The following is a 24,374-nucleotide window of genomic DNA, read 5'->3' on the forward strand; positions in this document are numbered from 1 at the left end:
CAAACACATGTGAGGGCAGGCGTGTTTTCTTCCTAAGCCAAGCAACTATAAACGACTTGAAAGTGCCCGTCTGGGCCGCGGGGTCCGGCTGATCTGTTCTGGCCCCTTTCCCTGGGCTTTGTGGTGCCAATCTGCTGCTTTGGGAATCATTCTCCTGCCACCAACATGGGCCTGGACGTGGCTGTGCGAGGGAAGAGGTGGAGGAACAGGGAAGGGGCCTTTTAGAGTCTTTAGACGAGAGGGAAAAAATAAAGCCTGCATGGTAACCACTGTAAGCGAAGATGGCGCCCCCAAGTAGTAACGCGCCGCTGTCATTTGGGGAAGGGGAGCCACTGATGGCACCGAAATGGAAAATTAAACCTTCCAGTTCCACGCGTCCCCACGGTCCGATTTCTGTCCTCCCTGGACCAGCTCCCACCATTGTTGTCTAAGCAGATCCCCGATGCCGCTGACAGTTGTGAAAATCTTTGTCTAGTAAATGGGCAAGACCTGATCTGGCAGTCATTGTGCAGAAAACAAATCGGGGAACCTTGGGTAGCGGTTTCAGTCATCTCCCTGACTCTTACGTACGGGGCGCGGTTTCTCTTGCTGCCGGGAGCCTTTACAGAGGACGCAGGGGATGCTTTAACCTGCTTCTAATTAGTGACCAGAACTTTAAGGTATTCCCGACTGCTCTGGGGGAAGTGCTCCTACCACCCACTTTGTCTGCACCAACATCTGTCTGGCTCTTGGGCAAGGGCCAGGCCCCTGTTCTGCTCTTGGTGGTATTAGATCTTTAATTTCTTTATCCCAGTGTAACCACTACAAGGAACATATGCACAAAGGGGAAGAGAGCCGGCCTTCGGCCATGTTGCAAAGTAACTTATGCTTCCCTTCAAACAGTTTACGCTCCTTGGGACGGACTCCAGCTGACAGCTACCAGAGCCAGAATTGGAAATGCCAGCAGAGGCCCGGAGATAGCCCGGCTATTTTTTGTTTTTCGCCTGGTGTCCACTTACGGCTCCTGCAGGGGCCGCCTGGCAGAAACCCTCATTCCTTTTGCTTCAGAGGACACGCAGCTGCTCAGTGGGACACAGGATCCTTTGCTGGCTTGCAGCAAAGATGCAGGTGGAAGCCCCCCTCCGGCTCCCCTTTCTCTTCTCTTTCCGCCCCAAGGGAAACATTCAGCCAGCCTCAGCTCACCCTGAGACGCGGTTCAGATTTAAACTTGGCGCCCCAGAGTGCACGCCACGGACTCATGTTCCGAGAGCAGGTGAGCTTCAGGCCAAGGTCAGGTTTGAGGGCTTCCCCCCACTGTCTGTATCTTTCATTTTTTAAACTAGAGCCGGATTCTCCCTGCCTCGCCCAGGCCAGGAGCGCAGCGGCTACTCACCGCCCCGCTCCTATGGCCCATCATCATGGGAGCTTCCACTTCCCGTTTCCAAACTAGGCCGGTTTGACCCTCCTTAGGTGCACCGGTGGCCTCCCTTCTCCCCACAGAGAGCTCACCTCCTGGTGCTAGCCTGTGGTGGTCCAGCCTACAGTGAGCTCAGACCTAAGGGGTTTAGCCTCAGGCTCCCCAGTAACCCCAGGGGTTCCAGCCTCTGCCACCATGTGGCCGGGCTTTGCCCAAGACTTCTGGGTAATTGCCTCTCAGAGACAGTTCTCAGGGAAATCGCAGGATCACGGCCCCTCGGCTGACGGCTTCTCAGTCATCACGGCGGCCGAGCTCTTACCCTTCTCCTGGCTCTCCAACAAGGAAGGGCCCGCCCAGTCCAACACAGCAGCCTCGCGCAAACAGCCCCCAGCCACGCACTTCTTGGGGGTGAAAGCGGGGGGCCGATGGGACGAGTAGCCGGCAGCTCCCTTCACAAAGGAACTCTACACGCCAGTGAAAAACCCAAAGGTGCCTGTTTTATTTTTAAGTGACTGCATCTCAGACCTGGGCCATCATTAGACTAACTTCCTACCCTTTGAACTACAAGAACAAAACAACACAGCAAGGGCGAGCAAAGTCCATAGCTTCCTTTAGGGAGCTGGGTCTTCCTGCGAGCAGTCACCCCAAGGGGCTGGGGGCCCTTTCCCCGAGGCCGGTCTGCGCCCACGGCGGGGAAGGCCTGGCACAGCTCTGCCCAAACTCCTGGCTTCAGAGAACACTGCTCCTTTGGGTGCCTTTTGGTGTGGGAGGATGTAAGATGCGGGGGAAATAATGCTGGGTTCAGAGTCTGGGAACCTGGGTTCAAATCCTGGCTCTGCCACTTACTACCTGTGGGAGCTCTGGCAAGTCAGTCCACCTAGATGGGCCTCGGTTTCCCCCTTGGTAAGGATAGGGGCTATGCTAGACCACCTCCGGGAAGGGATCTGTCTTGTGCTTTTCAAATTGTGGGAGCCGAGGGTCCCAGCGGACACCCCGGAGGGGCTCTCCAGCACCACCTTAGCCAGGGGCCTGCCCGTAGGGCTTGGGCCCCTCTGAGGACGGACGGCACAAGTCCTTGGTCGAGGAACCAGGACGGCCATGAGTGTGACTAAAGGCAGCGGGGGTGTTCCTGGGAGAAGGTGGGCCCTAAAGGGGGGGGCAGAGGAGGAGAGAGGGGCTCCGAGTTCCCTCTTGGCTCAGGACGGCGCCCGAAGGACCTGAGGAAGCCATGACCTCCCTTCCCTGAGCCAAGACCCAGCCCAACTGATGGTGGGCACCGACACCCAGCGCCCCACCCGCCCGCCTCCGGGAGAGTCCTGGGTGTGTGCTCCCGAGCGGGTCTGTGCCCGGAGGGGGACTGTGGCCAAATTACCCGCCTGCTTGCTGCCTAACCCGGGGGAGGGGCACCCCGGCCAGGATTTCCCTGTAAAAATCCCCGTTCTGGCCCAGATAAGTCAGCGCGGAGCAGGAGCCGTCTCTGAGACCCGGACTCTTGCCCCTGAGAAGGAGGCGCCCCCCTCAGAACTTTACAAAGGCACCACCAGGAGCTCACACATGAGGGCGACAGAAACAGCTGAAAAGTCCAAGGGCGTAAAGGGGGAGGAGGCGGCCGAGTCTTAAATAGTGTCCAAGGAGGCCCCGGTCCCCTTAGATGGGCTCTGGCTTGAGCTTCTCTGCTAGGAAGTCGTTCACAAAGGCCTCCACGATGACCGGCGTGATCTCCTCCACGTCCATCACGTACTTGGCCCGGGCCGACATGTCCAGGATGGTGAGCAGGGGCGCGGCCTCGGGCAGGTTGGTGTAATCCCTCAGGGAGTCCGTCATGTCGTCCTGCGGGAGCCACAGAAGGGAGACAAAACCAGCAGTTGGAGCGGAACGAGGCACGGAGCCCCCAGCCCAGGGGGGAAGGCCCGGGGACCCTGCCCAGGATGTCAGACAGGGAGCCCCCAGCCCAGGGGGGAAGGCCCGGGGAAGGATGGAGCCCCCAGCCCAGGGGATAACAGGGCTGGCCTTCTCTGCCTAACCCAGCTGAGCCCCCTGGGGCACTTTCAGGCCCCGGGGGGAGCCGTCTCTTCCCCTGGGCTCTTCGGATACCACTAAGCGAGGCTGCTCATGGCGGCTCTCGTCTGGTCCCTGTGAGTCTGTTGGACAGCCGGCTCCTAAGTGGGCACAGCTGCCTGGGACTGTGGGGCCCACTACAGCTCCCTCTCTGCTCAGGGCCCTCCTGTCTCTCTGGCTCTGGGGGAAGGTGGGTCCCCCAGCAGCCGGAGCCGGCTCTGGGTTGGTCTAAGAAGCAACGGGACGCCTGGTTGTCCGGGGGAGTCTCCCCCCGGGCTGAGGCTGGGCTCTGGGAGCGGATTTGGGGATCCTCCTGTCACCCTCCCAATCAGGACCACAGATTTAGAGCCAAAAGGATCGCCAACCCTCATCGCGTACGCAAGGAGCAGAGACCCAAGGAAGTGCCTCAGCCAAGGTCACGTAGGGAATACATTAGAAACAGGATTTGAACTCGGGCCCTAGGATGCCCAGGCCCTGGGCAGGTGAAGTGACTATGGGGTTGGCTCCGGTTTTCTGGCAGAAAAGCAAGACCCTCACTTCCCTGCGCCTCAGTTTACTCATCTATAAAATGAGCAGGCTGGGCTGCTACTCTCCTACTGCCTCAATCCCAGGGGCTCCCGTCACCTCGGAGGTAAGGCGGCCCCCGGCCCTGACCTCTCTCTGCAGCCACACTGATTCCCTCCCTGCACGCCCCCTTGAGCCAGCCTGGACCTGTTCCATCTTGGGCTTCTGTGCCAGACCCAGGGCCCAAACCCCAACATCTGAGGCCCTTCCTAGTGCCCTGGGCTGGGACTGCTTCGTGTGAACTCCTCTCCTCCTCTTTTCTTCCTATTTTCCTCCTCCTCCTCCTGCCCCTTTTCCTCCTCCTCCCCTTCCTCTTCTTCCTCTCCTCTCCTGTTTATTTTCCTCCCCCTCCTCCCTGTCCTCCTCCTCAGCGAGCTTCTCTCCTTCCTCTCCTGGAGGGTGAGGGCCTATTTCAGTCTGTCTGGTCCCGGTGCCCGCACCCAGGCGGCCCAGACCACCCGACTCTCCGGCCCGTTCTGGCCGCTCCCCTCGGGCCTCGGAAGCTTGGCTGGCCCTTCCTTTGCCCCCTGCCCAGGTCTCACGGGCCCTGCGGCCACGTAGTCTGAGCTCCCCGTCAGGACGCGCGGCTGAGAAAGGACATCACTTTCCAGGAGAAAACCTGATTTTCCTTTCTGGAAACTGCGGAGCGTCCGGGAGAGCCGGGGGGTGGAAGGGACCCCGGAGCGCGTCCGTGCCCCCTGCTGGGCCCCAGGCCCGCTCCCGGCTGCCCTTTATTCCGGACCACCACCAGATAAAGGGTAGGGAGTTTAATCCGTTGGAGCCGCCCCCCGGGCTCTTTGTGTGTGGGGCCGAGGGCTCGGGGCCCTTTCGAACCCGCTTTGTTTCCCCGCAACCTCCGGGCTCACGGGCCTGCCGAAGGGGCCCAGACGGGCTTAGCCCCGGAGCCTATTGAGGAGGCGATGAATGGGTGATTCAGGGTGTGCAGCCATTCTTTCCTGCTGTCCCACTCGCCTGGGACCGAGCTCAGCGTGAAACGCGGGCGTGGCGGAGCTCCAGCCGCGGCGAGGGCGCTGAGGGGGACACTTGTCAAAACCTGCGCTTCCCTGTAAGAGGCTTAGGGATGGGCTGCTTGGGAGAGGAGGGGGAGCGCCTGGGAGGACGCGCCGGGGGAGGGGGCGGGGAGCTCCTGCGCCACCGCGGCCATCTTGCGAGGAGATTCGCCATGTTTGTGGGATGGAGTCCGGTCCTCCCTTGCAAGGGGCAGCTAGCCCCGGGCCGGCCGAGCGTGGCGAGGCGGGGGGAGAGGCCCCCAGAGAGCCCCACGGCTTCTTTGTAAAATGGCATTTTCACGCGCTTTGGGTAAAGGCGCTCGCCCCTCCCATGGGGGCCACTGTGCCGGCCGGTCAGGGAGTGACCTCCCAGGGCAGAGCGCGCCGTGCAAGGGCAAGATAGGGAGGCTCCTCCCGGGCCGCGGAACCCTGGAGGGAGGCCCCGGGGTGGGGGGGGGTTCCAGGCTCCTCCAAGCTCGCCCCCGCCGGCTCCGGCCTCCCCAGAACAAAAGGAGTCTCCAATCTCCCCCCTCCCTGTGAGAAGGTGCGGCCGTGGCGTGGGAGCCGCAGAAGGCGTGGGGAGGGAGGGACCCGGGCTCGGTGTGAGAGCTACAGGGGAGGGGGAGGAGGGGCCGACCTCCCTGGGAGCGGCGCGGGGGCTGCACAGAGGAGGCCGTGGGACCTGTGGGGGAAGCCCAGGACTCAGCGCCCGTCCTCGGCTCCGCCGCCCGGGGCCGGACCCCCTGCTGTGGCCCCTTCCCGGGCTCCCACAGGGAGAGGCTGCCGGCAGTGGGGGAGGGAGGGGCCCTGGGGCAGCCTCAGTCTGCCCATCTGCCAGATGGGCCCGCTCTCGGTCTGTAACTACCTACAACGCTGTAAACCCGTCCGTCTCTATCTCCCCCAGGGAGGAGTGTCTGCAGTGGGAGGAGCGGGGCTCACATCCTGCCTAAGAGCAGCTGGGGGAGCTTGGACAAGTCTCAGCCTCCGGAGGCTCCGGGTGGAGGGAGGGGCTCCGGACCCGTAGGGTGAGAAGACGCAGCCCCAGAGGCGTTCTCCTTGGGGGGCCGGCAGGCCCGGCCCCCTCCGCAGCTTCCGGGCCCCCCCAGACGAGCCCGCGCGCCCGCTCACCTCTCCCGCCACAAAGAACAGGAGCGGGGCCTCCTCCTCCTTGGCCTTGTACTTGGCGATGATCTTCTCGGCGATCGGCCGGATGAGCTGCTTGGCTGCGTCGGACTCGCCGTCGTCCTCGGAATCTGCAGGGGTGGGAGACGAGGATGCGCCCTGTGACCGCTGAGGTCCCCCCGCCCCCCCGGGCACATCCCCTCAGCTGGCGGGGGGGCTCCTGCTGCTGCCCCCTCCCCGAGTGCGGCTCCCCGCGGCCCTGGGGGCTCAGCCCCGCCCGGATGCAAGGACGGCCAGGCAGGGTCGGGCACAGGGGGGAGTGGGGCAGCCCTGGCCCGGGTGAGGCGGGCACCCCCTCGGAGCCGCTGCCCTTCATCTGCAGAGCCGGGGGCCCAGGAGACCCACGTGTCTGTCTGTCTGTCTGAGGGCCCCGGAGCGAGAGGCGGAGCGGGGGCAGCCCTAGGCCAGAACTCGGCCTGGCTCTGGGACACCCTCGTCGGGTTCTGGTTCTGGGAGCCGCCCGGGAGGCCGTGGGACACGGGGGAGAAGCCCAGGGGAGCCAGGGCAGGGCCCAGCTCTGCCGCTCGGGGCGCCGGGGTCTGTGGGCAGCCTCTGTCTGCCCTGGGCCTCGGGGGCTCCTCCTTAGAATGAGGAGGATGGGCCCCGGGGGGGGTTTGTTCCCAGCCTCCGTATAGTGGAAAACTGTCTGAAAAGGGGGCTGGGGACCCCCCCGGGCTGGGGGCGGCCTGGGAGAGACCTCTTGGGGCTCCCTGAAGTCCCGAGCGGGGCCAACACAGGAGAACCAGCTCCCGGTCAGGAGGAGGCCCCAGGGCCGGGGGGCAGGGGCCGCGGTGGGAGGAGGCTCAGGGCCCGAGCCGCAGGCCGAGGCCCAGAGCAGGAGCGTGGGCAAACCTTTGGGGCCCAAAGCAAAGCTTGGCAGCGGGGACCACGGCCTCAGGCCCCGCCTCGGTAGGGACACAAAGGCTGGGGGGGCTGGGCTCCGTACCCACAAAGAGAACAAGGCAGGGGCCCTCGTTGAGCTGCACGGCGTTGGAGTCGGAGAGCTCCAGCACAGGCTTGGGGTGCCAGGGGAACTCTCGGCAGTCCTCGTCATTCAGGACCTCCACCCGGCCCTGCCGCGTGATCATCTCTCCCTTGGGGTCCAGCACGATGAGCGTGGGGATGCCTGGGGAGAGAACACAGACTGGCTGGCCCGCCGCCCGTCCCGCTACCGGCCCTGCCCCCACAAGGCCATGGGGCCAGACTCGGGCCACCCTCCCCGTCTGGCTGGGGCTGGTCGCGGACACGTGGCTCGCGCTCGCGGCTCCCAGCACCCAGTGCCTCCCATGCCCCCTGTGCCTGTTCCCCAGACAATGCCCCGGGAGGGGGAGGCCTTCCTTGACCTGCCACGGGGGATCGGCCCTTTTCTTCTGGAGGAGGGACTCAGGGCACACGGCCCGCTCTTGGGTCCCTTTCGGGCCCAGCCCTTTGATCCCACAGAGTAAAGGAGCCGGGGAGACGCAGAGGAGAAACCAAAAGACGTTTTGGCCCTGCTTTAGACCCGAGGGCCGTGCAGTCCGACCCCGGCCTGAGCCCCCTCTGAGACAGAGAGCCTCCTGGGGAGAAGCCCACCGGGGTCTGCCCCCCCCCCCCAGCTCCTTCCCCTGGGCCAAATCTGCTCCCGGTTGGGACCTTGGGAGGCCAAAACGTCTTTTTGTTTCTCCTCGGCGTCTCCCCGGCTCCTTTACTCTGTGGGATCAAAGGGCTGGGCCCGAAAGGGACCCAAGAGCGGGCCGTGTGCCCTGAGTCCCTCCTCCAGAAGAAAAGGGCCGATCCCCCGAGGCAGGTCAAGGAAGGCCTCCCCCTCCCGGGGAGCTCGCGAATTCACAGCGTCCTCCCCCTCCCCAAGCTCCTCCCGTCTGTGGCAGAGGGCGCGGGCCGCACGCTCCCCTCCCCACCGCTCTCACTCAGAGAGTCACTAAATATCGTGCAATAAAGAGGCGCCGGAAGCTCTTGGCTGGTAAAGGCTTTCGGAGGGAGCTCAGCAAGACCCCAGCCCTCGGCCTGTGCGCAGAGCTGCGGTGAGGAGCAGAAGCCCCCCTGCGAGGGACGGCCCGGGGCCCTGCGGCTTTGTGGCCCCCTCCCCACCGAGCGGCACAAGCCGGGCCGGCTGCTTGGGAGAATGGGCGGCCTGCGCCGGGCGGGGGCCGAGGGACGCTCCAGCGCTTCTCCAGCTCACGGCGCCCTGAGGCCCTCGGTGCTGGGGGGCTGCTCCGTCCCCGCCCCCCACGAGCGGCCCCAGGCCGAGCCCACAGACTGGGAGCCGTGGAGCCAGGGGGAAAGGAGCTCGGGGTGGGGCCCGGTAATGGAGGCTCTGAGCACCAGAGGGCAGCAGCAAAACACTGAGAGGGGGAGAGAGGCTGGCAAACTGCCTCCTGGGAGGGAGGGCCAGAGGCGGAGGCCCCCGCGCTTCCTCCGGGGCAGCTGGGAGGGGGCAGTGACCCCAAGGCAGGGGCGACCTCCTGCTGGGCCGGCGGCCGCTCGGGGCACAGGAAGATCGGGCTCTCAAGGCATTCGTGGCCTTCCCCAAAGCTTTCTCCCTCCCTTTCCTCTCCACAAAATTAGGAGGTTCGTGTCATCGCTGGGTTCGAATCCCGCCTGATTCTTGCCAGCCCCGGGGCCTGGGCAGGACGCCCGCGCTCTCCGCGCCTCAGTTTCCTTCAGCTCTAAACCTGCACCGGCTGCCGGCAGCCCCGAGTCCAGGCCTGTATTGGGAGCAAAAGCCCCTCAGGAGAGGGCGGGGGGCACCTTCGCCTCACGGTGGCTCCCGGCCTAGCGCAGGAAGCTCCCAACTAGAGCTTGCTGACGGGCCCCGGCGAGGGCTCGCTTCCCTCTCTTCGGCACCGACTTCCTGGGGCCCCACTCACTGCTAAACAAAGAGGCTCCTCGGGCAAAAGCCTCAGAAAGACCCTCCTCAGCTGGAGGGAAGCTCTCCCACAGGCCTCAGGGGGCTGCAGCAGGCTAAAAGGGAGCGAGAGAGAGAGAGAGAGAGAGACAGAGAGACAGAGACAGACAGAGACAGAGAGACAGAGACAGAGACAAAGAGACAAACAGAGAGAGACAGAGACAGAGAGACACACAGAGAGAGACAGACACACAGAGACAGAAAGATAGAGAGACAGAGACAGAGACAGAGAGAAGAGACAGAGACAGAGAGACAGAGAGAGAGAGACAGAGACAGAGGAGACAGAGAGACAGAGACAGAGAGAGAGACAGAGAAAGAGACAGAGACAGAGAGAAGAGATAGAGACAGACAGAGAGAGACAGAGAGACAGAGGGAGAGAGAGACAGAGACAGAGAGAAGAGACAGAGACAGACAGAGAGAGACAGAGACAGAGGGAGAGCGAGACAGAGACAGAGAGAGACAGAGAGAGAGAGACAGAGACAGAGAGAGAGAGACAGAGAGACAGAGACAGAGAGACACACAGAGACAGACAGAGAGACAGAAAGACAGACAGAGAGAAGAGACAGAAACAGAGAGACACACAGAGACAGAGAGAGACAGAGGGAGAGAGAAAGACAGAGAGAAGAGACAGAGACAGAGAGAAAGACACACAGAGAGAGAGAGAGACACACACACACACACACACACACACACACACACACACACACAGAGAAACAGAAACAGAGGGAGAGAGAGAGAGGAGGGAAAAGGGGAGAGGGAGGGGGGGAAAACACAGAGCAGTCTGGAGAAGGTAGGTCTGGGAGGAGGAAGAGGTCAGGAAAGCTTTTATGAAGAGGGTGACAGTGGCCTGAGCAGAATGGGGAAGAGACAGGATTCCCAGAGGCAGAGGAGCGGGGCAGGCCTGGGGACGAGCACCGATGGGAAGAACAAGGCCTCCGTGCTGGAGCAGCCGGGACAGACGACATGTGGCCCGCCGGGAAGGACTCTGAAAGCTCGTTGAGCCCTTGGAAAGGCCCTGGGGGCTCCCCGGCCCGGGCTGTTCGTCTCGTCGGTGGTGAGGCCGAAGCCCTGGATCTCACAGGCACAGGGAGGCTCTGAAGCATCCTTCCAGGGCCTGAGATGCAGCCCCCGAGCCACAGCCTCCTCCTCTACTTCTGGATGGTGAAGATCATACTGGAAGGCCAACACAAAGCACTTTGCCAGCCCAAGACGGCATTTTTTAAATCCAGGGTGAGTTTACAGATGAGAAAGCAGAGCCTGGCGGCGGGTCAGGCTCACACGGCCAGCATGGGGCAGGCCTCCCGGCCGGATCAATCCTCCCTGCATCCACTTCCCCGGTCGGGCCTGCAGCCTTTTCTGTAAAAAGGAGAGGGGACCCCCCACCCCCCGCCCCAGAGCCCGGTTCCGGTCAGTGCAGCCCGTGCTCCCCTGACCAGGGGCCTACATGTTATTTACCGACACTTTACAGATGCTGCACAACCTCCGATTCCAGGTCGGACCCCACAGGACGCCCGTTAGCAGACCCAGCAGTAACAGGCACGAGGGGGGGGGGGCGTATCCGCAGGGGACGGGAGGGGCTGAGACCCCGGAGATGGGGCGCATCCAAGCCCTGCCCGTCTGAGGCTGCGGCTCCCCACAGCTGCCCCCTCTGCCAGTTCTCTGCAGAGGCCCCAGAGCCTGCCTCCATCCCTGGGCCAGCCTCGACTCCGAGGCCATTGGGGGCTCCCCAGCCCAGCACGGGCCGACCGGGCCTGGAGACACATCGGGGGAAAGCTTCGGGAGTCAGAGGGGGAAGCTTCCTGCCACCAGCGGCCACCCCCTTTCTGTACTGAGGGGGGGGGCTGGCTCTGTGACCCCCTTGCTCGCTCTCTAAGCCGGCGCTTCCTCTCCTGCCCAACGAAGCAGGGACGTGAGCTGGTCTCTCCGATGCCTCCGGCTCAAATCACAGTTTTTCTTCCACAGCACGTACAAGGCCCGCACAAGCAGTCTTTTGGTTTTATATCTATGGATATTTTTTCTGTTGATCCAGACTTTCTCACTCTAATTTCCAAAAGAAGGGAACAACTTCCTCATTCATTTCCAGGAAGCAGGAAGAAAGCACGACAGAGAAAGGATCACGAGTGCACCAAGTCACTGGCAAACAAGAGCCAAGCCAGTTCCTGCCCTTAGGGAGCTTCTGCTCTTCTCAGGGGGCGACGGCGGACCCAGGGGGCTTCGGACACAGTAGCTGCAAGATGGTGAGCGGAGTCACAGGGAGACCCACGGTCTCCTTATGGGGTTTCTAGGAATGGCAGGAAGGAGAGCTGGCGAGAGGGGCGGGGAGGACGGCCCGTCCACGGTGGGGAGGGCGGCTGAGGGCAGGAGTGACGCAGGAGGTCTGGGTCGGGCTAGGAGGCGGGCCTGCGGCCAGTGCTGCCCAGTCTGCCCTCTCCGGCCCGCTCTCGTCTCGGCCGAGTTTGCCCAACAGCCTTGCCGCTGGGCACGGGGTCTCAGCTTAAATTCTGTCCAACTACAGACACTATGAGACCCCATGATTTTACAGAACCTCGGACCCAACGTTTCACGCCTCTCGCGGCCGGATCACGTTTTTGTGGCTGTTCTTGGCGAGCCGTTCTCGGGGTCCCGCCTGGCCCTTCCCGGGCCCGTTTGGCCTTTTCTGTCACTGAGGAGGAAACTGGACCGGTCCAAGGTCGCGCAGCTGACTGGGAAGGCCTTCGGGCAGCAGGCAGCGGGGCCCCGTTAAGCGGGTCCGGCAGCAGCGCCTGGGGAAAGCGGGAGCCGCAGAGACGGCCTCAGAGGCTCTGGCTGAGAGGTGCAGGCCAGGCGGGGCCGGGAAGGGGTTAAGGGTGTGAATCTGCTTCCTCCTCTGTCACGTAAGAGCACACTGCAGACTCGGGGGCTGCCGGGAAGCACGAGGGAGGCGGGTCCGGAAGCCCCTCTGCAGCGCTCCTGGCCGAGGCCACCGGAGCCCGAAACAGCAGCGCTCGCCCCGCTCGCCGGCGCCCTGGGGGAGGGGGGCTGTGAGCTCAGCACCCAGCTTCATCAGGAGCCCGTCCTCCCCCTTCACTTCCCTCGCACTGCATGATGTTCAGCAGCTGAAGTGGACGGGGTTGGGCCGGACCGTCTGCTCTCCTGCTGGGCCTGAGGACTAGGGGCCCGAGAGTCGGAGCCTCCTGGATGCGCCGCCTCCCCCCCATTCCGAGGTGCTTGAGAACGGGGCTGTCCTGCCTTTTACTTGGAGCCCAAGCAATCAGCACGGCACTTGGCACTTATTATTACTATCATTCTAGAAAGCGGTTTGGAACTACATCCCCAAAGTCTCTGAAGTGTGTGTACATTTGTGTTCTATTATTCAAAGGGACTCAAAAAAAGAGGAAAAGAACCCAAATGTATAGGGCATCGGTCAGTGCTCCCCCAGAGGGAAGGAGTGCTCCCCAATGGGAACTGGCAGAATAGGTACGATCCCGCCGGTGCCTGGCTGAGGCGCTCTACAACAGCCACACCCGGAGGTGGGCACCACCGGGATCCCCGAGGGTCAGTGTCTGCTCCCCCACAACGGCCTCGGCCCACTCTGCCCCTCGCTGTTCCGGGACTCTCCCTGCCCCGTCTGCCGAGTGGCAGCTACCTCTGCACGAGCCCGAGGGCTACAAGGAGAAAGGCAGTTTCGCCAGAGCCGGTTCTTGCTTCCTGCTTCTCGGGTGCCGGAGGCGCGGTCCCCAGCAGACACAGGAGATATTTGTTGAATGAATAAAATAAATGAAAACTCGCTTCTTTATCCCTCCTTTTTCTGTTGTTTTCGTGCAGGAGCCCTAGCACATTTGCATCCCCAGCTGGGAGCAGGGTGGGGGGAGCTGACCGAGCCCACCTCCTGACAACTTCGACAAGCTGGATCCCCATGAAAGCAGCCCCCCTCCCTCCCGTGCTCCCTCCTGCTCAGCTCCGGGAGCGCGGCCCGAGCTCCCAGAGCCCTCTGCGGGGACCCCGCTCTGATGCCGACTGGGCTTTCTTTCCCAGAAACGCCCCGGCCCTCGGGGAGGCTCCTTAAGGCCGGGCTGGAAGGCAGAAGGAACCGGCTCCTCGGCTTCCCCTCCGTGTGGCCGCAGGCCCCCCACGCCTCGGAGGCTCCGCTTCTTTCCGGGGGAGGCCGGGACGGGGAGTGCCCACCGTGAGCTCGGGGACAGCCTCCCCTCTTCAGCTTCAGCCGCGTAAAACGAGACCCGGTCCCTTCCAGCTCTGCCGCTTGATGGTTTCCACAGCGCTCCTAGAGCCCCCCTCTGACCAGGCTGCTCTGGCTCGGAAGCTTTCCGGGACGGCTGCAGGAGAGTGGCTGGAATCCCGGCCCAGAAAGCCGCTGGTTCCTCGCCCTGTTCCCGCCCCGTTCCTGCTCTCGGACCCCGCGCCTCCAGGCCGGCCGCAGCCTGTCTGTCCGTCCCCCTCGGAAGCTCCCCCCGTGAGAGCTCTCCCCGGCCCGAGCTGCTGCTGCTGCTCCCGGACAGGACTGTGTTACTCGGCTGGTACTTCATGAATCCTTCTGTGTTCCAGCCCAGGTACAATGGCCACCCTCTAAAGCAAGGATTGTTTCATTTTTCTCCCCGTACTCCCCGGCTCTAGCGCAGCTTTGCCTTCACCAGGTGCTTAACAATGTCTGCCCGCGGGAAGGCCCCTTTCTGCCTTAGTTTTCCCATCTGTAAAAAGGGTGAAAGAATCCGCGGCCGAACGTGCCCCCGAGTCACGCTGGCCGCCCCAGGATGGAATGGAGGGAGAGGGGCGCCTTCCCTCCTTTAATGTTCTGCTTAATTTCCCGCCAAGAAAACTTTCTGACAAGGAGCTGCCTCTGCCACTTCCTCCCGAAGCACGAGCCCGCGGGTGGGGGAGACGAGCAGCTGTCTGTCTGCCCCGGTCCGCCCCCCCCCCGGGCATCTGTCTGCCCCCTGGTGCCCCAGCAGCCGGACTGCGCCCGCAGAAGCCCCGGAGGGGGGATTGGGCTGGCCCTGGGCCCGAGCTCGGCTCCCCCCTCCCCCCAGAGGGAGCCGGCCGCCCCCCTCCCCCCAGCTCATCACCCAAGCACAAACGCGAGACGCTGGTCCCTGTAGGCCCGCAAACACGCGGCCGGGGGAGGGCCCGGAAGGCGAAGCGCGAGCACGAGGCGGCCCTCTGGCGGCTCGGCGGCCTACCTTGGATCCCGTAGAGCCGGTTGAGACGTGACCTCCGGGCTTCGTCGGTGTAGGGGACGGCGAGCCAGGGCATCTCGCTGAAATACTGTTTGAAGGAGTCCTCGGACCTGCGGGGGAGAGGGCGCCCGACGTGAGAACGGCCCCTCCTCCCCCCCTTCCCGCTGCCAGTTCTTCCAAGCTCCGCCCCAGAGCAAGGGCCCCGCCCCCATCCCCCGGCAACTCCCCGGGGCGATTCCCAGCGCTGTGCGGCCGCTCTGGCCCCGCCCTCACCAGCCCAGGCCTCCCTTCCAGTCTCCCCCAGGGAGGCCCGGCCGTCTGTCCCCCGCTGGCCCTCCCCGCCTGGACGCCCGCCAGGGAGCCCCAGTTAGGCACAAGCGGCACATCTGGACGCGCTGAGCAGCGCAGAGCCCAGACCTGAACACGCCCCCGGCCCCGGCCTGCTCCTTCCCAGGGACCCAGAGATGGCGCGAGCCGGGCGGGGGCTCGGGGATCTCTGGCTGGCCGCCCCCTTTCCGGGGGGTGGGGGTGGGGCGGGGACGAGGGGGGCCTCGGTATCGGGTCAGGAGCCCCAGCGGCCACGAGGGCCTTCAGTTTTTAAAAAAAGGCACCGGGGTGGGGGTGGGGGGTTCACGGCAAACATTACCTGTCGGCGCTAACAAAGATGATCTCGAATTTCTGTCCCGACTCCTTGATCTTCCGGTAAGACTCCACCAGGACCCGGGTGAGACTTCGGCAGGGCGGGCACTGGCAACGAGAAGAAGGGCCGCGGTTTTAGAGATGCTCGGAGGTCCTCCTTTGGTTTCCGGGCCGGCCCCTGGCAGACCCCCCGCCGTGAAAGGGTCAGAAATCTGGGCCGAGAACTCCTCGGAGGGGGCCGCCAGGGGCGCTAGGCTTGAGGTCAGGAGGACGCGGGTTCGAGTTCCACCTCCAACACTGGCGGCGCCTCCTCCCACAGAAAAGACAGAGAGAGAGAAAGGCAGCCGGGGGCCCAGCCCTCCGCTCCTGGGCTCGTCTCAGGCCTAGGCCAGGCGGGGGCTCTGCGGGGACCGTTCCGCCCCCCCTTGGGGTGCCACCGCCCCCAGCCTCTGCCGGCCCCCCTCAGGCCCTGGCTCAGAGGCGCCAAGGGGGAACACCCAGTGACGGAGGACGCCGCGGGCTTGGGGGTGTCTGGGCTGACAGTGCGAGGGTGGGAGGGGGAAGCCCCCACCCACCCAGGGGACCAGCGGTGGCCAGCCATGGGGCAGGGCGGGGGGAGGGGCCAGTACTCACCCAGTGGGCCGAGAAGTAAACGCCCACGTGAGACCCCTCCAGGCAGCTGCTGTCCAGGGCCTGGCCGCTGTTTCTGAGCAGGGAGCCCGCGATGACTTCGCTGAAGGGCTTGGGCCCCCAGGGGAATTCCAGACCTGAACGGGGGCAGCAGCGTCAGACCCTGGTCCCGGAGCCCGAGAGCGCGCCTGGCGCAGACCCAGCGTCCCAGCAAGGCCCTCGCACCCGGGAGGGGGCTCTGCATTCAGACCCCACCTGGTGCTACGGCCATGGGCAAGCCCCCGGAACTCTGAGGAACTCCTCACCGGTGAAAGGGGAACAACAGGGACACGTGTGTGGGCTCCCCGGAGGCTGCTGTGGGGAAAGTGGCCGGGAAACTCGGCATCCGGGGCGGCCCTGGTGGGCGCAGGCTCAGAATTCCCACCAGAGCCCGGGAGAGAGCCCGCGCTCCCGGCCAGCCAACCTCGGAATCTCCGGTCCCGGGCGCCGCGCCGAGGCCCACCCCGGCCCAAGCTGCCTCCCCGCCAACGCGGGCAACGCCTTCACCAGGGCAAGATGCATGCGGGAGGTGCTTTTAATGCGACCATAGAGCGGGGAGGGCTCTGGAGGAAACCGAGGCCCTTGTACGAGGTGACAGGTAGGAAGGTTAGAGGTGGGCTCTGATCACATTTCCAGGCACAAAGTTAGCATGAAACTATGGCAACCACCACAATCCCCCTCCGGGCAGGAGCAGCGGGGGCCTTGTCCAAGCTGGCTGGGCTGGTCCTCGGGCCACGGAGGCTCAGTCAGGCCTTCCTTGGGCCCTGGAAGAGTCTGCCAGAGTCTGTCGGGTCCCATCCCCCACCCCCAGAACAGGAACAGGGCACGAGGGGCGCTGGAGAAAAAAGGCCCCCGAGAAGCCCTGAGCGGCCGGGCCGAGCTCCCAATGCTCCCCGCACACATCGGCCAGACTTGCAGAGGAAAGGAGCCAGTGGGTGTCCGCGCCATATATGGCTCTGTTTGAGGGTCATTTCTAAACACCCCCCGGCAGCGGATTCCAGAAGCCCATAATTCTCCAGAGTTGGCGTCTGTTGACAAAATGGCTCCTGAAGCCCTCCGGGCCGGGCCCCCCTCGCCCTCTCGCATGCTCGGAAAGCCGTTTCCCATTTACTGTCTCCCCACGACAGCCCCGTGAGGGAGGAGGGGGCCACCTGGTCTGTGACCCGGACACGGCGCCCTGAGCTCCAGGAACCTCGTTGTTAAAGGGGGCTCCCTCCGGGCGGCCGAGGGGCCCACGGAGACCACGAGGGCAAAGCCCCGGCTACGCAGCGACCACTTCTCCCTGTTCTGGGCACTAACCCTAAGGCTCAGAGTCCGAGGAAGCCTCCCCTGACAGCTAATCAGCATGTGCCCTCTGGCCTTCTCTGCCCCAAGCCTGCGCTGAGCGCTGGGGACAGTCACCCACTCTTAGTCACCGGCTGTGACCCGCAGCAGGAGCCCCCACTCCTCCCAGGTCACCCCTGCCCCTAAACCTGGAATCTGACGGGGGAGAAAGGGAGCCTGAGGGGCTTCCCACAGAGCAGCCCTGAGCCCAGGGGGTGACACGGGGCAGCGGTGCCCAGGTGGGACCTCCCAGGTGTCCCCGACATCCCTCCCCTTCCCCTCCCAGGTAGCCATCCCCCACAACAAAGAGAGGGGAGCGGATTCAGCAAAATGAACTCGCAGCCTCCTGTTTTTTCTGGGGGCCCAGGGAGGCTTTTTCCATTTGCAGTGTTGTAAAGGCTGCAGGAAGTCCCGAATCCAGATCTAGCCTCGGACAGTGACTAGCAGGGGACCCTGGCCAGGCCACAGAACTGCTCCTGCCTCAGTTCACTCAATTGTAAAATGGGGCTCAAAACCAAACTTCCCTCCCAGGGTGCTTAGGAAGATCAAAAAAGAGAAGTTTAGTAAAGAGCACACTGTGCCTGGAATACCCAAGGGGCTGTGAGCTGTTATTTATTTTTACTGTTGTTGTGATTATTATAACTATTCTCCTCTTGGTCCTACTCCCTTTTACTCCATATTGGTTCCTACTAGTTTACTTTTAAATAAAGATTGGCCCAAACTGGGAAAATTCAGTAATCATCATGAAGAAAAGATCCTTCTAGAGCAAGGTAAATCCAATTATCTTCAGAATATTTGCCTAGGAGACGGTATCTCTTGCTGGATGCTTTGTACTTGTTTACTGTACAGCTTGGGGCTGAGACAGGACAGAAGAGGCTCCCACAGGCTTACCTTCGGGGTCATCCCGGATCACCAGCAGCCCATTTCTGCACACGACCTTCCCCGTGGTAGCATCGATGAAGATCAGTGACGGAATGTTGGAAATTCGATATTTGTTCCATAGTTTCAGCTGTAAGAAAATAAGAGGAAGTTGGTCAGGCCCTAAATATATCCGTTCATTCATTCATTCATTCATTCGCAAGTGAGTCCCTTGAAAGCTGGGGCTGTTCCGTTTTGTTTGGCCCAGAGCTTAGTGCAGTGCTGAGCACACAGTAAGTGCTTAATCAATGCTTGTGGCGCGCCTTCCTGCCAGCCACGTGCTGTGCCAGCTATTGGAAAGGGATACGGATGTCAGAGGATCTCGGAAGTCCTCCAGTGCCGGCCAGATCCGAAAATGAAGGCCAAGAAAGCCCAGATCTCACGCAATTACTGCCTAATAGATGAACTGAGGATTGATATGCCCAGATTAAGAATGGTGTGCTTTCAGGCTTTCCAGGCCTAAGAGGAGGGGAACAGGCAACAGTGAGATGAAGGCAAATGTACAAGACACACTCCTTCCCTCGTTCCCTCCCTCTCTTTCTTCTTTCCTTCCTTCCTCCCTCCTTCTCTTCTTCCCTCCCTCCTTCCCTTCTTCCCTCCCTCCGTCTCTCTCTCTTTTCTTTCTTCCTTCTTATTTATTTATTTGCAGGAAGCTTTAGACAGCCTGGCTACTCAGGCAATGATGCTGCTGGGAATCAGCCTGGCAAAAGGTGTGACTTTCTCAAAGAAACAGAGCTGCGCCCTAAATCCAACCTTATACATTTCACACAAAGAAAACCTGAAGCTGTTCTAATATCTTTTAAAATCAGCATCAGTTTGGGATTCAGGAAAGGGAGAAAAGGGTTGTTCCTGAGGATCACTCAGAAATAAGGGCTAGGCAGCTTCTGGCCTCGGAGGGCCCAAGGTGGAAGGCTCCCCTGAGCCCCATGGCTGGGTCCCCCAAGAGCGCCCCGCCAAGGTTTCCTTCCCTGCTCCGGTTCTCCCCTTGGGCCGGAGGCCTGGCTGGCTCCCCAGACCAGAAATGACGTCACAGCCACTTAAAACACCAATGCTGCAACATTCCCGAGAGAGCCCAGCTGGGATTCGGCTTAAACGTCCCAAGAGCCGCACTTGGACACAAACAAGACCATCTCAGAGCACCAAATCAGCTGTCGTCCAAGGCCGCTGTAAAGGATGGGCTCGGGACGCGCTGATGGCTGCGAGGGCCCTGACAGATTGATTTTGATGTCGAGCCGGAGAGCGCGTGTTTGCTGCTGATCCTCCGGGCCCAGGCCGCCTGACTGCAAATGAGAAGCGCATGCACGTCAGGGGCACTTGCAGAGACTCGGGCTGCCCTGCTAATGGTCTCCCCGGTCTGGCGTGGCTTTCCAAAGTCCACCCAACACACGAGAAGACGGCTCTGAGGATCACTTGAGCACGTCGGACCTGGCTCACCTCCCCTTCTAAGGAACCAACTGTCACGGCCACTTCCCGTCCCCACCTTCGTTTCTGATGCTCTAACTTTCTCCCGTCCCTCCTAGAATAAAGCCAGCCTTTCTGCCTTTGTCCAAAACAGAGGATGCTGAGAGCAGGAGAGGGGAGAAAGCTCAAACATCCTCACTGGGCAGCGAGCGGAATCTGGGAATTATTCAGACTCCCAGGCCCGGTGCTACTGGAGTCTTGGGATTGATCCCTTCCCTTTAGGAAGGGAAATGGCGCCGGCCCCAAGCCTGGGTGGCCGAGTCTCCGTATAGAAGCATCCCCGAGGACAGAACTGTCATGTGCAGCATATTCTGGAGGGCTTAATCAATCTTGTGGGGCTGAGTTCTTATCACCCCCTGCAAGAGATTCCCGATTTCACGGGGGTAAGGACTCCCCACAAGGACAGCTCAATCTCTTTGTGCGAGGGGCAAGATATTCATTCCTTGGGGACGGATCCTCAGATTGTACACGCAGAATCAGGCTCCCTGAAAGCCTGTCAGGCCTGGGGGATGATCAAGTTTGTGATCCATTCGTATGGCTTTGGAGAACCTGCGCCATCCATTACCCTATATAATAATATTTATTATGATATAATAAAGCGATGGAGAATAAACAACTAACAACCATTTATGGAGCACTTTTAGGTGTGCAAAGTTCTTTATATACTTCTTCCTTATTCAATCCAGTTATATTAGAGCAGACGCCCAGGAAATACTTGGTTTCTCTCTCACCCCATGTCCCCAGCTTGCCAAGTCTTTGTACGTTACACTCTTACATCTGTTTGCACGCTCAGGTCTTCATCACCGGATGACTACGACAACAACTTCCTCACTAGTCTCTGAAGTCTTGAGGGAACATGAGGATGCTGGGAGCTGGAGGTTAGGAAGAGTCCCTAGTTCCAGGCAAGGAAGGCAAGTTTTTGGCAAATGAATGGAGGCAGGAGATGGAACACTGGCTAGAACACAATACTTGAAGGTGGAAGGGAATGTGTGACAAGCCAGATTTCTGAGGACTTGAAACTTTTCCTTCTCTTAGTAAAATTATTTTTTGCCGCAATTTTTACCCACTCCCTCTTGTCTCGTTCTTTCAGAAGATGAACCATTATCCCTGGCAAAATGCAAAAATTTTCGCTTTACACTAGGGCAGTTAGGTTGCTGTGCAGTGGGGAGAGTGCTGTACTTGGGGTCAGAAAGGTGAGTCTAAATCTGGCTTCAGACATTTACTAGATAGATAGTCTTGGTCCCTTTACCTCTGTCTGCCTTAGTTTCCTCAACTGTAAAATGGAGATAATCATAGCACAGTGAAGGTCACAGTGAGGTTCAAATGAGGTAATATAAAGTTTTCAGCACAGTATTTAGCATATAATAGGCACTTAATATATGTTTATCCCCTTCCTTTCTGTTTCCTTATCTACAAAATGGGGATGATCATAGCTATTGATAGGGAAGAGCAAATTAAATGATACAAGTAAAATTCCTGCAAACTCCACATGCTACATGAATGGGAGCAGTTACTTAAAAGAGTGAGCCTCTTGTTACTTGGGAGGGATCTGAAGATTTTAGGAGGGAACACAGGGACAGCTCCTGGTACCACAGTGGCAGACAGGCAAGGTGGAGCTGGAGCTCTTTCAGTCAACATTACTTAAGAGTCATATTATAGACCAAGTCCTATACTAGGTCTTGACCATTTGTAAAAGGGAAAGCTGCAGGACATACTTAGAAGCGCAGCTCAGTGATGGCGGCTGGTAACGACCGTGTACTGAGTGGGGAGAAGGGCAGAACAGTAAACTCTTCCTAAAGTCTTACTTTATAGAGGACTCAGAATTTCCCAGCTAAGTCCCCATTTTCCATCAGCTGCAATGCTTGGGTACCCAGTGACCTCTCCTTCCCTTTCCCCCTCCTTTTCAGCTTCATTTTGTGTATTGTTTTTCCTCAAGATTTAAGCTCCTTGAGGGCAGGAACTGTCTTTTTTTCTAGTGAGCATCCCCTGTGATGCACAATGCCTTATATATAGCAGGCACATAATAAGTGCTCATTGATGACTAGCTCTGACCCCTCATGGTGGAAGTGACTTTTGTCCTTCACTCTTGAGGACCATGACATCATCATGCTGAGTCAAAGCACAGCGTGTCCAATGGTGGCCGATCGGACCAGCACAAGCTCGGGAGTCTCCATCACAGATTGTCTCTATCATAAGAAGTCTCTACATAATTCACATGGACATTTCAGGGGAGACGTCTCTCAATTTGCATGTGTCACTTTTCTATTGCGCAATTTTAATTCCGCTTTGCTCACAAAAGCACTTGTTTGACATGGCACGCCATGTTGGGCAGCCCTTTGCCTGTCACACAATCTATTCCAAAGTTCTTCAGAGACCTTGCAATAGCCACTTCTCTGAATGCCAAGTGAGTGCCTTCCTTGTGCGAGAGCTCTCACTCCCTTCCTGTTGTCTCTTCTCCTTAAAATGACCCGGTCCATCTAATTCCAAAGCTTGCTGCAAGGGAGCACCCAGTTTTATTACATTTTGTTAAATGGAAGGCAGTGTGGCTGATGAGAAGGCCATGAGATACCCAGTTCTTCAGCGTTAAGTGATCACTGCTGTTGAGTTTTCTGATTCCATCACTCCCAAGGACCCCCTGATGTGTCGAGCAGTCTGTGCCCAATCTTGCACTAAAGTCACCCAGAATTTAGCTCATTCTCTTTGATTGACGACTTCACTGATGACGAGGGCGTCCGGGGCTTCATAAAATTTTTCTCTGACCTCGTCAGGGTTCATCACGGCAGGAGCATTCACACCAATGATGGTGGCAAGTGGTGCTTTCCAGCAAGCGGCATTTGATCTGTTGCGAGCCTGTCGCTCCTCTTGGCAGAGACAGAAGCTTATTGACTAACCTAGTTCCGACTGTGAAATCTATGCCGGTTTCCTGGCGTTCCCCTTCTCGGCAGCTACCCCCGGAACACCGTGGATCCAGCACTGACGTTGGTGAGCGGGCCTCCGGTCACCAGCCTTGTTTCACTCGGGCTGTGATTCGGACGTGATACATTCCCAACAAGAGCTGTTTGTCTTTCAGGTCTACTGAATTTCATGTTCTCCCTGAATGTGCAGACATCTCGAGTACCAGTGATGAATGAAATCTACCAGCCACAGGTGAGGTGGAAAGCAGCCCTCCATCAGAGTACCAGTTTTCCCTGAACCCACACCCCTCTCTGACTTTTAACAAATTAGCCAAAGTGCTGGGCAGAGTCTGGCCATTCTCTCCAGATACTTCAAAGACTAATAACCACTCAGAGGGGCAAGCCGCCCCCCCCTTCATCTGATCCTTTGAAGTCATTTAACTGACTCATTTCCTTACTGAGGAACTAGGGGAGGGAGAAATGGACTTGTTCTCCCAAGGCAGGTGGGATGTTTACCCAAAACATCTTCCTTCTACAGAACAAACAAATGCTTTCTGACGTGCTTTTCTGAGATCCAAATTTAAACTGTTCATCTTGTAATGTAACAAAGACAGCAGAATCTATTTTTTTTGTTCTTTTTTTTTAATTATAACAGCTTTTTATTGATAGAATCTATTTCTTTAAATTGTAACTGAAGAGAATTGCCTTTTTCTCTACCCAAAGCGGTTCAGGTTGGGCTCAGCATTTGATTCTAACAGAGATCACTGCTTTCTTCCTTGCCATTTTGGTCAGGATGACTCAAGCGTAGGAAAGTCAGAGTACTGAGAAATTTAGCTAGGGATGAGCCAGTGGAGGGAGGCAGTCAACCCTGGATGCATCAGATAGTAGAAGTCTTATATACTCCATACAGATCAGGGATCTATTATCCATTCAAATAAGGAAAAGGACAAAAAAACAAAATCCAAACTGACTTTCTTCAAGGCCCAGCTTGAAAATCAAGAGGCCTTTGCTAGGCCCCACAGCTGCTCCTGCCGTCTCCTCTAAGATTATCTCGTGTAAGCTGGCTGTACACATAAGACATAAGCTCCTTGATTTTACTTTTTCCTTCTAGACTTCTGGCACAAAGTGCTTAATGAATTCTTGACTGACAAAACTACCCCGAAAGATAATGATCCTGCTTCATACCTCTATGGCTTGGAACAGCCAACTTATTCTCATTCCATGATTGTTTTTCTTCCTCAGGCACCTGTGGGGTGACCTGATGTTTGTCCCTCTAAAGGGGACCTCCAATGCAATAAGAAGCCCAATGATCCATAAACCTCCCTTGCTATGGGAGCTGCGTCCATCAGTTTTTAGCACTTTTGTCTTTCTAGCAAAGTGAGAGTCCATTCATTCTTTGAAGGGTGGAAACTGGGGAAAAAAGAGTCCTGGGAATATTGCCTTAAGTTGGTGAAAATCAAAAGGATGACAAGATGGGTGGGACCGTCCAAAAGGGAAATTTGGGCTATCAAGTTACTAGAAAAGTCTCAACTCCTCCCCTCTTGGAGACTGGTTCTAGTTAGCTATTCAAAAGCTGTGGTCTGAGCCATCAGCCTAGGAATGCCGGCCAGAGGAAAACTAGGACTTTAAAAATAACCCCTCTGAACAATGACACAAATATCAAAAAGGAGCACTGAGGAGAACCAATACATTCTGTTAAAATGCAAAACAGCGGAGCCAAATCACAAATTAATTTGAACCCAGAATAAGCTTTGCACATGCCCACAGATGCCACAGGAAAATGCCCCGTCAGCCATTTCTGAAAAGCCTTTGCTCTGGAGGATGACCCAGAATGTGCCTCTTGCTGGGAGGATTTGATCTTACACTTGACTGGGGGGGTGGGGGGGGCGAAGCGAGTCTCAGCTCTTGTTTCTTAACAGCTGCTGTAAATCTGCGGGATCAAGCCAAAGCTAACACAGATGTGGATTAATCAACAGGCTCCTTTAGATGGATCAGCTGATCCTTTTCCGGCAAACTCTGAAACTTATCCAGTTGCTAAATAATATTTTCTCCTTTTTTGCAGGAAGCCGCTGAGAAGTAGGTCCCCAAAATGAGCCTCTGTTCTGTCCAAGCAAATGTGGCCGACGGTCATCACTTACCCAGTGGGACAATTCTAAAACCCTCCTGCCACCCACACCTTCTGCT

The 24,374-nt window shown here is 59.0% G+C and overlaps 1 protein-coding gene across 1 annotated transcript in view; it reads right to left on the reverse strand.

Moving 5' to 3' along the window:
* Nucleotides 1-1,871: 1,871 nt before the first annotated feature.
* NXN (nucleoredoxin) overlaps nt 1,872-24,374 on the reverse strand; it is a 137,066-nt gene continuing 114,563 nt past the window's right edge. The window contains exons 2-8 of the mRNA XM_051992215.1: nt 17,809-17,926; nt 15,559-15,692; nt 14,933-15,033; nt 14,290-14,396; nt 7,157-7,336; nt 6,157-6,281; nt 1,872-3,226 (exon numbers count right to left, since the gene is read on the reverse strand). Of these exons, the coding sequence (XP_051848175.1) occupies nt 3,044-3,226; nt 6,157-6,281; nt 7,157-7,336; nt 14,290-14,396; nt 14,933-15,033; nt 15,559-15,692; nt 17,809-17,926 (948 nt within the window). The 3' untranslated portion in view covers nt 1,872-3,043. The remainder of the gene's footprint in view (nt 3,227-6,156; nt 6,282-7,156; nt 7,337-14,289; nt 14,397-14,932; nt 15,034-15,558; nt 15,693-17,808; nt 17,927-24,374) is intronic.

The sequence above is a fragment of the Antechinus flavipes genome, chromosome 4 (genome assembly GCF_016432865.1).
Source record: "Antechinus flavipes isolate AdamAnt ecotype Samford, QLD, Australia chromosome 4, AdamAnt_v2, whole genome shotgun sequence".
In the NCBI taxonomy this organism is placed as follows: Eukaryota; Metazoa; Chordata; class Mammalia; order Dasyuromorphia; family Dasyuridae; genus Antechinus; species Antechinus flavipes.